The 12,239-nt window shown below is 40.4% G+C and overlaps 1 protein-coding gene across 1 annotated transcript in view; it reads right to left on the minus strand.

The window, feature by feature from the left end:
- Positions 1-447: 447 nt before the first annotated feature.
- Positions 448-12,239, minus strand: part of cachd1 (cache domain containing 1) — a 101,357-nt gene continuing 89,565 nt past the window's right edge. Inside the window, exons 23-27 of the mRNA XM_082510092.1 lie at positions 11,430-11,581; positions 10,742-10,903; positions 9,986-10,063; positions 8,717-8,818; positions 448-3,892 (exon numbers count right to left, since the gene is read on the minus strand). Of these exons, the coding sequence (XP_082366218.1) occupies positions 3,642-3,892; positions 8,717-8,818; positions 9,986-10,063; positions 10,742-10,903; positions 11,430-11,581 (745 nt within the window). The 3' untranslated portion in view covers positions 448-3,641. The remainder of the gene's footprint in view (positions 3,893-8,716; positions 8,819-9,985; positions 10,064-10,741; positions 10,904-11,429; positions 11,582-12,239) is intronic.

The raw sequence follows: 12,239 nt of genomic DNA on the forward strand, positions 1-12,239 counted from the left end.
AGCTGTACAAAGAGCTGCATGAAATCTAATAAAACGACACAAGTTTGACTGAATGTGGATCTGTGTGCGACAGATGTGCCGCCATTCTCTTTTTTCTGACGAGAAATATCAATCTCATCTTTTCCCCCTTTCTTTTGAACCTCCAGCAAGCAGTGCAGCAGCAGCAGATGCAGTTTCACTCTATTCACCCATTGAAGAGCATCATAAACACTGAGCAGGAATCAGAATGCCACAAAGTGTAGGTGTAAAATGGACTTTATCACATTCACATTGCAATAAATCTCAATTTGATAACTTTATATGATACATGAGGTGGGGGGGGGGGGGGGGGGGGGGGTGACATACACATGTTCCTTCAGTACATTATTTGCATTTTAGAGTGTTCTGTATATATACTTGTTTACAACAGCTGCTAAATACTGATTAAAACTCTCCTGGAAAATAAGCTTTTAATGGTGCACTCACTTTTCAGGAAACCCCCCCCCGTTTAAAAGAAAATACTGTTGAGACTGCATTTGTTCTAATAACTGAATTAACGTACCGTAGAGTGGTTTATTTATTTTGGGGGGTGGGGGGGGGAGGACAATTTGGAATATCAGTCAGTGTTTGTGATCTGAATTCCTTGCAGGTGGGTAAATCCGGCGTCATTACGAGCTGGCAAACGTCTCCTGTGATCCCGGTCATGAGCGGGAACCCTAAACACGAACACGCACCGAGACAAAACGGGCACACGGTAATGTGTCAACTCTGTCAGAGCCGTCGAATTATTTAGCACTTGTGCAGATGAAAGTGTAATGGGCTCACACTGAATGTGCAAATGTAAATATTCTCCTCAAGTGTCAAATGCGCCAAAACGACTGTAAATGAATACGGGCGAAAGTCTTAAGTAGCGCGGCGTAAACTCTAACCCACTACAAGGCAGCTGGATCGGTCATTAGTGAGTGACAAGCTGTGTAGTACTGCTGTGACGAACCTACACGAGCGCACGAGAGAGAAGTTTTCTTTAGCATTTCCAAGACACAAAACACGATAAAACTTTTAAAAACTAGAAGTCTTTTAAACATAAAAAGTGTGTATTAATATCACCAAGTACTGACTTCCATCCAATATGGACCTAAAGAAAAATAAATCTCCCAAAAGAACCCAAACAAAACACATCCGAGGCATCCAAAAAAAATAAAAATGAGACACCATAAACAGAACATATCAACCCAAATATCTGAGCATCATTTGAAGCATACATCATGTCTTAACAACATAAAACGATGGAGTGTACAGGTTATTAATAGCTATTTGTGACTCCGTATTTACACTTCATAGTGAATCTCTGAAGAACAATAAACATTTCGGCACCTGAAAAGGCGGAAGGGAAAAAAACAAGACACGGATGCCGCACTGACGTGATTCGATCAGCTGAACAAACCCACAAAAGCACAGATCGGGTCATGTGACTCTTCATCTCAATAAAAATAAGTGGATTTCTTGATCAATCATTTTCACCTATAATTCTCTAATACTATGTTGAAAAATAATGCATTCAATGAAAATGCTCCTGGTGGATAGTCATCCTTTCATCACACACACACACACACACACACACTCACACTCACTCACTCTGTAAAAAATACATTTTTGAGTGGTTAACCACAGAGGAGCCAACTGATGGGGTGTAACCTCTGTAAAACAGCAGCAGCATCTCCTTTTCCCTCTTTGACGAGGAGACTTCCATCTTGGTTATCTTGGGTGGAAATTTAATTCCGTTTTGTATAAAAATCCGCACAACCCTAACAGACACACACCCAGAGCATTAGCTTAGCCTCAAAAGTGAAAGGTTGTGATAAAACAAGAAGCACTCTGTACTGGTTTTTCTTATTCAGGCAGACAGAGTGGACAGCACTCATTCTCTGTGAGGGTCTCTGCTAATCCTCACACACCAAATTCCCAGCAGTGATGAAAGCCAGGGATTGTCTATTCTTCTGTTTTTCTTTTGGTTATGGTTTCTTTTTTATGCGCTGGTGTCGTCCTCGCCCAGTCCCCAGGAGGCTCAAAAAAAGGGCAGCGAATACAGAAGTTCTACCTCTCGAAAACATGACGAGATCACAAAGAGGATGTTTTCCAGCAAGTCTGAACAGGAGCAGATCTCCCTACTGGGAGGCCGCTTTAAGGTACGCCAGAACAAGATGGTGCAATTCAACACAACAGCCCTGCTTTAACACTGATCTTTAAAAAGCTGTAAATATTGGTGATGCTTTCATAAAGAAAATACTTTCATCATAAAAGGTAAGGCTCTAGAGTAAGAAGTGTTTTCCTACTTGTGTACATGAGGGGGGAAATGTCACCTTTGACCTCAGCATGGAGAAACAGAATCAAATGAACAGTGAAATGAAGTGTCATAAAAGTCGAATTTACAGCAGGACTGTTGTGCCTGGACCAGTGTACCTCATGGACTGACCGCTGAGTGCACTTAGAAATGGGGATCCAAAGGAGATTATTCAATTATGCTCCTGCTGAAAGAAAGTAAACAGAACATTTAAAAGAAAATGCAAACGAGCTGCACTGGAATCCCTCGGTCTGGTAAAAAAAGAAATGAGAATAATCCCTGTTATAGTACTGATATTCTTAAAATTCAAAAATAAATTCACAGATATTTTAAGAAAGGAAAAAAAAAAAAAAAAAAAACAGAAAAATAATGAGTCCCAAAAATTAATGCACTGGTTGCAGGAAGTGGGCCGGTGTGTCTGATGCACCCCGACTGCTGTCATATTTGCGCTGCTTTCCTCTCTTGAAAATCTACCTTTAATAAATAGTAGAAAAATAATATTTTCCTCTTTAAAGTGTTTCTTCTTGCGTTTCTGTGAATATTGAAGCCTTTTCTTCCTACTTTGAAGTTCACAAACATTCATGGAAAAGTCCAGATATCGTGCCACACTGCTGTGTGTCAGACCAGCAGCCACTGCTTTGGATAAAGGCAGCTGCTTTTCAGAGAAAACAAAGAAAAAAAGAATAAAACAAACTCCAGAGCTTCTTCATGGAGAGTAAAGTTGAAATAGAGGCTGTTTTAGAATCTCACTAGATCCAGTTCACTTTTCAAAAATGCAGTATTTTCACTCCCCTTCAGAGATGTCCCACAGTTTCCATAAATGTTCCAACCTGTGTGGAGTTCGGGATTTAGCCCTGTTTTAAAAAGGGGTCCGACATGAGTGCTTGTACTGTAAAAATCCACTGGTCCTGGAGAATAATAACAATCTTTGACCTGACCCCAAGAAGGCTTTTAGCTTCCAGTTGTGTCCCGTCCTCAGTGAAAGCCAAAAAATGGGCTCATGCAGCTTTTCTGTTTGCGTCTGAAGGCTGTTACGTGCTCTTAATCTCGAGTCCTTCAGAAAAATAACAGGAAGTCCCACTTGGTTACATCCACTGGCCCAAGTGCGGCCGCGTACACGTGTCCGCTTTTAAATGTGGTTAAATGAAAGAGGGCTCAAGACTGAGATGATGGCACAATGAGATCTTGAAGCGTCACTAAGTCTACCTGTGGCGTCTCCCTCCAACTGTGTGTGCTCTCTACTTACACACCACTGTCTTTTTTTATGTTTAATAAAAAACAAAAACAAAACAAAAGAACAGTTCCGGTCCTTTCAGGAGGATCAGCACTCTGCGTCCACGCTGTGCACCGTCACCGCTGCTTGCAGGTGATGCGTATGGGTGTGCAGCGGGTGGTGGTGCGCGTGCGAGTGCCGGTAGGGGTGGAACTTGTGGCTGAGCAATGCCGCCGTCTGCGGGGGAGTGTCCAGGTCCAGGTCGTCATCGTGGTTGCCAACGTCAACGCCGGCCGAAAGCGGGTCGTTGTTTCCAGGCGGATTCTCGCTGTCCTCCTGCGGGCTCATGGTGCTGTAGCCTGGACACAAAAAGAAGTGCAGAGGATGGAGTTATTTCACAATCCTTTCCCTCAAAACTACTGGGCAATTTTAAAATCTTAAGCAAAAAATTCTTAAATATATGTTTCAAAGTTTGAAACTAAATGAAGAAGGCAGCGTGGCAAAGCAAAACTAAACAGTCCCTGCACATGTGGACCTGTCGGTAATGACGCCTGCGCTCCGCTTTAATAGAAATGGGAAGGCACCATAAAATGTAACAACTCAGCTAACTAATGACGCTCTCCGATCGTGAATATTCAGCACAGAAACGTTCCCGTGAGCACACGGCAGCTCATAATGTTTCTGAGTGCAGTACAAGCTATTTGACGGCACTATTTGGTGGCATTTGATGGCACATTAACAAGTAAACATTCCCCAGGGGCTTTTTTTTTTTTACTCCTTATGTTTTCAGCTCAGTTTGAAATAATAACAATTTAAAAAAAAACATGCATATTTATGATCTCATTCTTACACATCTCGCACACACGTTTAGCCCGAGGAGGCAGAAAAATGGGCCGACATGGCTCCTGGTGCACAATGCTAACTGAACTTAGTAACAGGGAAGTGCAGTCACTGAGAAACCATATGAGAAGTACATGACAGGCCGAAATGCACCGACTCCAGAGGTCACTTGTTGACTGCTTTAAGCTACCATATACTGTAGCTTTGGGTTTATTCATAAAGGGTCGTCACAGCAGGCAGCTCTTCATGTTTGATTGGGCAGATTGTTTAGACCAGTTGCCCCAAAGATGATTTGCGTCTCCTCCCTGGGATCAAACCGGGGACCTTTTGGTTGTTAGGTCAATGTGTAATGATTCTCACAGATTGTGGACTGCAATTATTTGCATCCTGCCCAGCAAAGCTTCTACTTTGGGCAATTTCTATAAAATAAATTCTCTTTAGTAATTATTTCTGATTTTTCACCTAAATGGAAACGTTAGATTATAAATGGGATCTGCACCACCACCCTGAAGCCCATAAAAAAGCATCTAAAAACACAGTGTGTGACTAAAAATGCTTTTTTAGAGTCTATGTGAAAATAAATCCACATTCCTTAGTCCTTTATCTCCATCTTTTTCAGCTTCTGAAAAGACACCAGCCGTGCTGCTCTGTGGAACACCAATCTGTTATTACTGTTTGAGTAAATAACCCTGTAAGCCTGAGAGCCTCTATGATTATATTTATAGAAAAATCACTGTCATTTTGGATGATGAAACATTAAACCTCCAGAGACACGCGAACGCATCTGTGGCACGCGGGCTGCAGGCAGTGGGGTTAGAAGTATGTGTGTTTACGGGTCTGGCCCTGCGTTAAATTTATGTCAGAATAACCATTTTCTATCTGAAAAACATCTGACACTTGAACATCTAAACCATCAGAGAGCGATCAGTTTTGCAGGGCTGCTGGGTTCATATTTTCCAGCAGCAATCCAGCTTAATATTTGCTATACCAAAGCCCAGGTCCAAGCCTACAATTACTGCTGCTCACAACAGTAATGGTAACCTACTGATGCTAAAAAGCCCTTCACTCAAAACAATAAACCAGTCATGTTAGAACTCTACTAATGCAGTTTTAAAAAGTTTTTTTCATAATTTAATGTAAACGTTCATATCTTCTTATCATTACATCATTATCATTACAAATAAAGTGAAATATTTCAAGCTGTCTTTTGTTTAATGATTTTGGATTATAGCTCATGAAAACCAGATATCCTGAAATAACACCTGTTATCATTACTATTATAATTATTATATCTTCTTTAAAACAAATTTCAGCATCAATCCAGTGTGGCATTAAGGTGATGTTTCTCATCTTCCTCTTAACAATAACCAACAACTGGTTCAGGTAAGGGAATGACTTGTATGTAAGTTTATTTATACTGTTCTTTTCCTGATCCTCCAAAGATTAGCTGGCCTAAGACAACAGACAAAGAAGTTCCAGACATGGAAGGTGCCAACTTTGTCACAATTTTTCCCAGTTTTCCCAAAAGCAATAACCCAGTGCTTCAGGTAAATCTACCACCAACTGTGCACTGCTGACCATTTACAGCTGCACCAGGTAGAGGATATCAAATCCTACTTAATGTCATGAGATGAAGGGAGGCCGAGCTAAACTACCATGTTATTATGCCTTGAAGATAGAACTGCAATTTTTCCTCTAACAACTTTAAACAGGTGAAAAACTTGGCAAACCTGTTTGCTTTCTTGGTGAGAATTAGACAAACACATTGATACCACTCTCATATGGATGTTAAGAATAAAGCTCTAATAACCAATTAGCTTAGCGTCAATATAGAGTAAAGCAACTAGCCTTCGTGTCGTCCAAAGTTTATAAAAAATAAAAATAAAAAATCCATTATGGCTGTCCTTTTTTGGTCACTGCTTCTTATAAAGCTAGTTGCAAAAATAAAATCAGATTTGTCTTATGGGGAGTTTGGTGCCAGACTTCTGTATGCAGTGATTAGCTAACTTAAGCTAAGCTACTAGCTGCTAGCTATATAATCAAAAGTTAAATTTTAGATCTTAGCTAGAAAGCAAATTCAAAATTTCAAACTATTACAAAACAATACTTTTTAATAGTTTAATCCTTACTTAAAATGCTCTATTATTATTATTAATAGTAATGTTAAGTGAAGTGTCTGACCTGTACCAACATTTTAAAACTCATGCCCTTCCCTCTTTCAGTGACCAGGTAAACATGTACTTTTAAACACTGTTCAAAATCATATTTAGTCGTAATTCATTAGTAATTAAGCTTTTTTGTCTTATAATTTATAGGTAGATTATACATAAATATCAATGTAAACAGCCGACAATTATATACGCGATACCTAATACAGGATGGGGCCACTGCCATTCTGTCTTTTCTTAAAGGTTAAACATTCCTATTCTAGTTCTAAAGGTTTGTTGGGTTACATAGCATTCAAATGTTTGAAGTACAAACAGACTGAAAATTGCCAGGTGTGTGGATTAAACTTGGAGATTATATGGCTATATGCAGCACACGTTCCTTAATGGCTGGTTTGAACTGTTGCCTGGAAGCTTATCCTTAAAGCGGACCACACAGCAAACAGAGTTTGTGCGTCATTCAGCAGATTTAATGGTCTGTTTTTGGTGATCTGTATATAGGCTTGTGTGCAAGTCTGAGTGACTGAATAATGGTGGGAAGGAACCTTTGACTGATGAGAGACAAGCAGCAACTTTGAAGCTAATAATGCTTGTGTATGTGTAAAGTTATATTCGCTAATGGACTAACACCCACTCTTTCCATTATTTCTTACTCATCTTCCTCTCTCTTCCTGTCCTCTTGCCCTTGCTTTTTACTTATTTCATCATTTTTGCATCTCCCCATCTCCCCATTTGTTCTCCATGTTTCATTTTACAAACCCTCCCCATCTTCAGCTGCACAAAATATTAAGACTGCTTGTGGTATTAGCCAGTTTACATCATTGCATTACACTCTAATCTTTACGGCAAGAGTATGATAATCAAATGTTGTATCAAATAAATACATCTAATCCTTGAAAAACTGCACGAAAGAGAGGTGGAAGTAGAGAAAAAGAACCACATTCCACTGTTCCTACAATCAATACTGTATGCAGCACACAGCAGACAAGCTCGTTCTGTTACATTTTAGCCCACTCTCCTCTCTTCATATTCATCCCTCTTCTCTCTGGCATCATCAGTTATGCAACATCTAACCGAGACACTCACTGCCAGGAAGTGGAGTGATGCTACATGTAGGTGGTAAGTGCCCATGTGGGTGAAACTGTTCATCCACATTGAGCGTCAGACTTGCGAGTTCTACAAACGTTAACAGTGAACATGAGCAGCTCTTCCAGAGCTAAAGATAAGAGAAAACACGGTTCAGAACTGTGATATAACAAAAAGAACAAGCCAGGAGATGCTCCAAAGCGCAGGAACTGAGAGCTAACTGCAGATCTGTTATGACACCATGTAGTTAAATGAATCATTTTAAGGTTTTATATTCAATAAAGTACAAACTTGATTTCATGTTGCGTCGCTGCTTTTAGCCCAGGCCACTGTGACAGACTTTTAATGGGCAATATTTATCCAACATCTTCAAACTCTTGAGCTTTTTCCAAGTCAGCAGAGATACTGTGATCCTCTGTGACCCTGGGGGTCTTTCTCCTAGACGATTATGTTCAGCAAACCTCCTGATCGTTCCCTTAAACTCTAACCTCCTCCTTTAAGCACAAAGGAGAAGCAGCTTTAGTGGCAGATTACTCTGAAGCAGAGCTTGCATGCAGTCTGCCCTTCACTTCCTGGACAACTCATGCAAATGAATATTTATATGTTATAGCAATATTCAAAATGTACATCTATAGCAATATAAATATAATCTTTGCTGGAGGCAAACTCATGTGAGTAACACTTTATAAAGTACAGTATGGTCCACTTTTGTAACCAGTGGATAATTCATTTTCCGTAAACAACTTTCATTTAGGCTGAGTTGTTATACAAGACTTACACAGAATTAAGGCAACTATTACTTAAATTATCAACACCCACTCATTACAGGCTTCCTCAGCCACCATAATGACTTGACTGGGATCAATTTAGGCTTTTTTGCGCCAACCTTCTTGAAACTGCAACTATCAATAAGAATCAGGAACTCTCGAAATAGTTAAATCAGTGGTTTTGTTTTGACACAGCATTGCTGACATTTCAGGTATGACTGACTCAGTTCCGCTTTCCATCAGCACTGACATACAGCGCTGTCACAGCTGCACACAGCTTCATCGTAAATATCCAGGTTTCTGCGTGCCCAAATGGTTCTCTTACCATGGTCACTCTCTGTCCCGGACCGCCCCCAGTACCTCCGTCTCCGCTCGGGAGTGTGAGTGTGTCTCTCGATCACTGCAGCTATGAATCGAGTATTGCTGACTGAAAATAAAAGAGAGCAAATGGGTCAAGAAGATGTGCACCTGTGCTGTCAAAAAGTAAGGTTCTACATAAATGTACAAAATGTTCATGATACAATACACTATGTAGCAAAAAGTATTTGCTCATCTGCTTTCACATGCATGTGAACCTCCCATCCCTAATTCATTGGGTTTAATATGATGATGGCCCACCCTTAACAGCTTCAACTCTTCTGGGAAGGCTTTTTACAAGGTTTAGGAATCTTTCTGAGAATTTTGACTATTCTTCCAGAAGCCCATTTGTGAGGTCAAAAAGACAGACGAGAAGGCCTGGCTCAGAGTCTCCCTTTAAATTCAACCCAAAGGTGTTCTGTTGGGTTAAGATCAGGACTCTGTGCAGGCCAGTCAAGTTCTTCCACACCAAACCCGCTCATCCATGTCTTTATGGACCTTGCTTTGTGCACTGGTGCACAGTCATGTGGGCCATCTCCATATTGGGAGCAGAGTTGGGAGCATGAAATTATCCAAAATGTGTTGGCATGTTGAAGCATTAAGAGTTCTTTTCACTAGATAATAATCCCACACCAGACGAAGAAGAGTGATTTGTCACTCCAGAGAACAAATCCTCTGGCAGTCCTGTGGTGGCGTGCTTTATACCATTTCATCTGACACTTTGCATTATGCTTGGTGATGTGAAGCTTGGATGCAGCTCCATCATGGAAGTCCATTCAATGAAGCTCTCTATGAACTAACCTTGAGCTAATCACATGAAGTTTGGAGGTCTGTAGTACCAGACTTTGCAGAAGGTTGGTGACCTCTGTGCACTATGCACCTTAGCATCTGAGGCTCTGTGATTCCACCATTTTGTGGCTGACTGTGGCTGTTGTTCCCAGCTGCTTCCGCTGTGTTATAATACCACTAACAGCTGACTGTGGAATATTTACTAGTGAAGACTGGATTTATCAAACATGTGGCATCCTATCAGTGGCACACTGGAATTCACTGAACTGCTGAGAGCAACCCATTCTTTCACTAATGTTTGTAGAAGCAGTCTGTGTGCCTAGGTGCTTAATTTTATACACCTGTGGCCATGGAAGTGACTGGAACACCTCTATTAGATGATTTGGATGGATGAGTGAATACTTTTGGCAATATAGCGTAGATCAGTACGACATCAGACAACACTCACTGATTCCTCTGTCCTCGTGACTGTCTTCATCCCTCTCATCTCTTTCATTATCAAGGTTGGACATTCTCACCGACATTTCTGAAGCGACGTGGAGAAAAAGAAGAAGAGTAAGAATGATGAAAACAAACACATGAATGTGTGTGCATGTGGGAACTGTAGATATTCAGTAGGCATTAGGCTGCACCCCCAAAAGCTGCAGCTTAAATTGCCATGTATATGTGGTTTGGTGAAAGCACTGACACCTAAGTACACAAAGCTGAGTAACTCTGAATCTATGAGCCAAATGCTCAGACTAATACCCCGTGATAACGTAGCCACACTCTCCACTATTCCAGGTTGTTTACCAAACTTCCAGACTGAAAGTGACTTGGACTGAGGAGCTTTAATGAGGTTGTAATCTTGTTTGATGTTTTTGTCAATATTTCTGTGTAATTACACAAATCATACAGAAGCAGCAGCTGCTGCTGTGCTGATGCTAATGTCAGCTGTTTAGCTCCAGCGGCACTCGCCAGTTGCTGTAGCGCTTGTTAATCACATTCCTTTAAGGCTGTGTTTTTGTCTGTTCTTTTTTTTTTTTTAAAGAAATGACATCATTTAAACTAAAATAAACATAACAAACATTGTAGTTCTTGTAACTTTTTTTCCAGTGTTACAAATACAGGCCAACCAGATGCACTTTCACAGCTCTGAGATTCTCCACAGCTTCACAAAAGGTGTGTGACAAAACAAATATGGGAATTTATGCATTAGTCCTACCCTGCGCAGCTAGCGGAGACATGTGCTGGTGCGAGCGCCTGTGAATCTGGTGTCTGTATGCATACACAGCCAGCACCAGCACCATGATGCATCCCATAATGCCCCCAGCCACTGGACCCACAGGGGCGCTCTTGATCATGTTCAAAGAGGCTACCTCCTCATCTGCAGAAGAGAGAACAGACAGAAGGTTTTCTTTTAAAGAAGTCACAAAGGATTTCAGATGGCTCAAGTAGAGACAATACAACAAGCCAGTATCAAACAGCTCGGGCTCAGATCCTCACTCCTGCTGAGATGCTGGTACATTTTCTCCCTCGCTTCTATTCTCTCGTCAGTGTGAAGTACCACTGAAAAAGCCTTCAACTGCAGGAAGACGGCCAATTCTCTTTCCAAAGAAAATTACCAGGCAACGGAAAAGTTTCAGGGAAAAATATAAATCTAAATAAAACTGTTGTCTTAAGGACCTGAAAGAAATGATTTAACTTTGACTTCTTGTGCTGTTGCTTTTTTCATCACTATGAAGGTGCCCTACAGAGTATTCAATAAAAAGGCCTCATAATGGTTCATAATGGTGGGCTCAATCTACAACTCTAAAACATTTAATAAATATGTTGATGAAGCCAAGGGTCCAAAGAGGACATATATAATAAATTGGAAAAAAAATCTCAATTTCTTTGGGTAAAGAACTCACCCATAAGCCCCAAGCCATCTGCATAGGGACTTTTGGCACCAACAATGCCGCCGAAACACTCCTTCTGCAGGGCACAGTAAGGCTTGTCGAGGTGAGTCTTCCCATCACTGTCCACCATGCACCACTCGCAGTCCAGCACACCGAAACAGTCACTGAGGACGCAGAACGTAGATATCAAGCAGTTGATGCATTATATTACAGTTTGGCAATAACATGGAAATAACAGGGACTGACAATAATGAGGTAATAAAGTAATATACACATTAGGCTACCTGATTCTGCAAGCCCTTGTGAATAAGGGAGCAGCTGAAAGTACAGTCGGTACTTGTCTGACTGCGATTCATAAAAAGCATTAATCAGATTCATGAATCTAATATAAGGCTGAAATTTTTTTGCAATAGTGTAGTGCGAGATAAAAAGAAAAAGTAATACTGACGAAAGATACTTCAGTAGCAATGAAGCAAAACTGTTCAGCAATAGTAGAGTAATCGATATGGTAAAACTCAGTGCTTCAGTTGTAATAAGGTTATTTTGGTGCAATAATGTATTTTTTTTATATATATAACTATTATTACCTAATAACCTGATAGTAGGTTGATTAGACCGTATTATACAACGCAAAAAAACAAAAGAATCAAACTGGTTACTACCTTCAAAATAAGATTTCTCGAAAGGCAAAATAAACAATTACTATATGACAGCCCTCAAAAGCATTCTTCCGGTTGTTTCCAAGTGAAATAAAAACAAAAGTTACAATTTATTAATTTCATCTGTTATCTGGAAAGTCATTTAATCATGTAAAAACCAGGT

This window comes from Aulonocara stuartgranti (genome assembly GCF_965226115.1).
Source record: "Aulonocara stuartgranti genome assembly, chromosome: 17".
Classification (NCBI taxonomy): Eukaryota; Metazoa; Chordata; class Actinopteri; order Cichliformes; family Cichlidae; genus Aulonocara; species Aulonocara stuartgranti.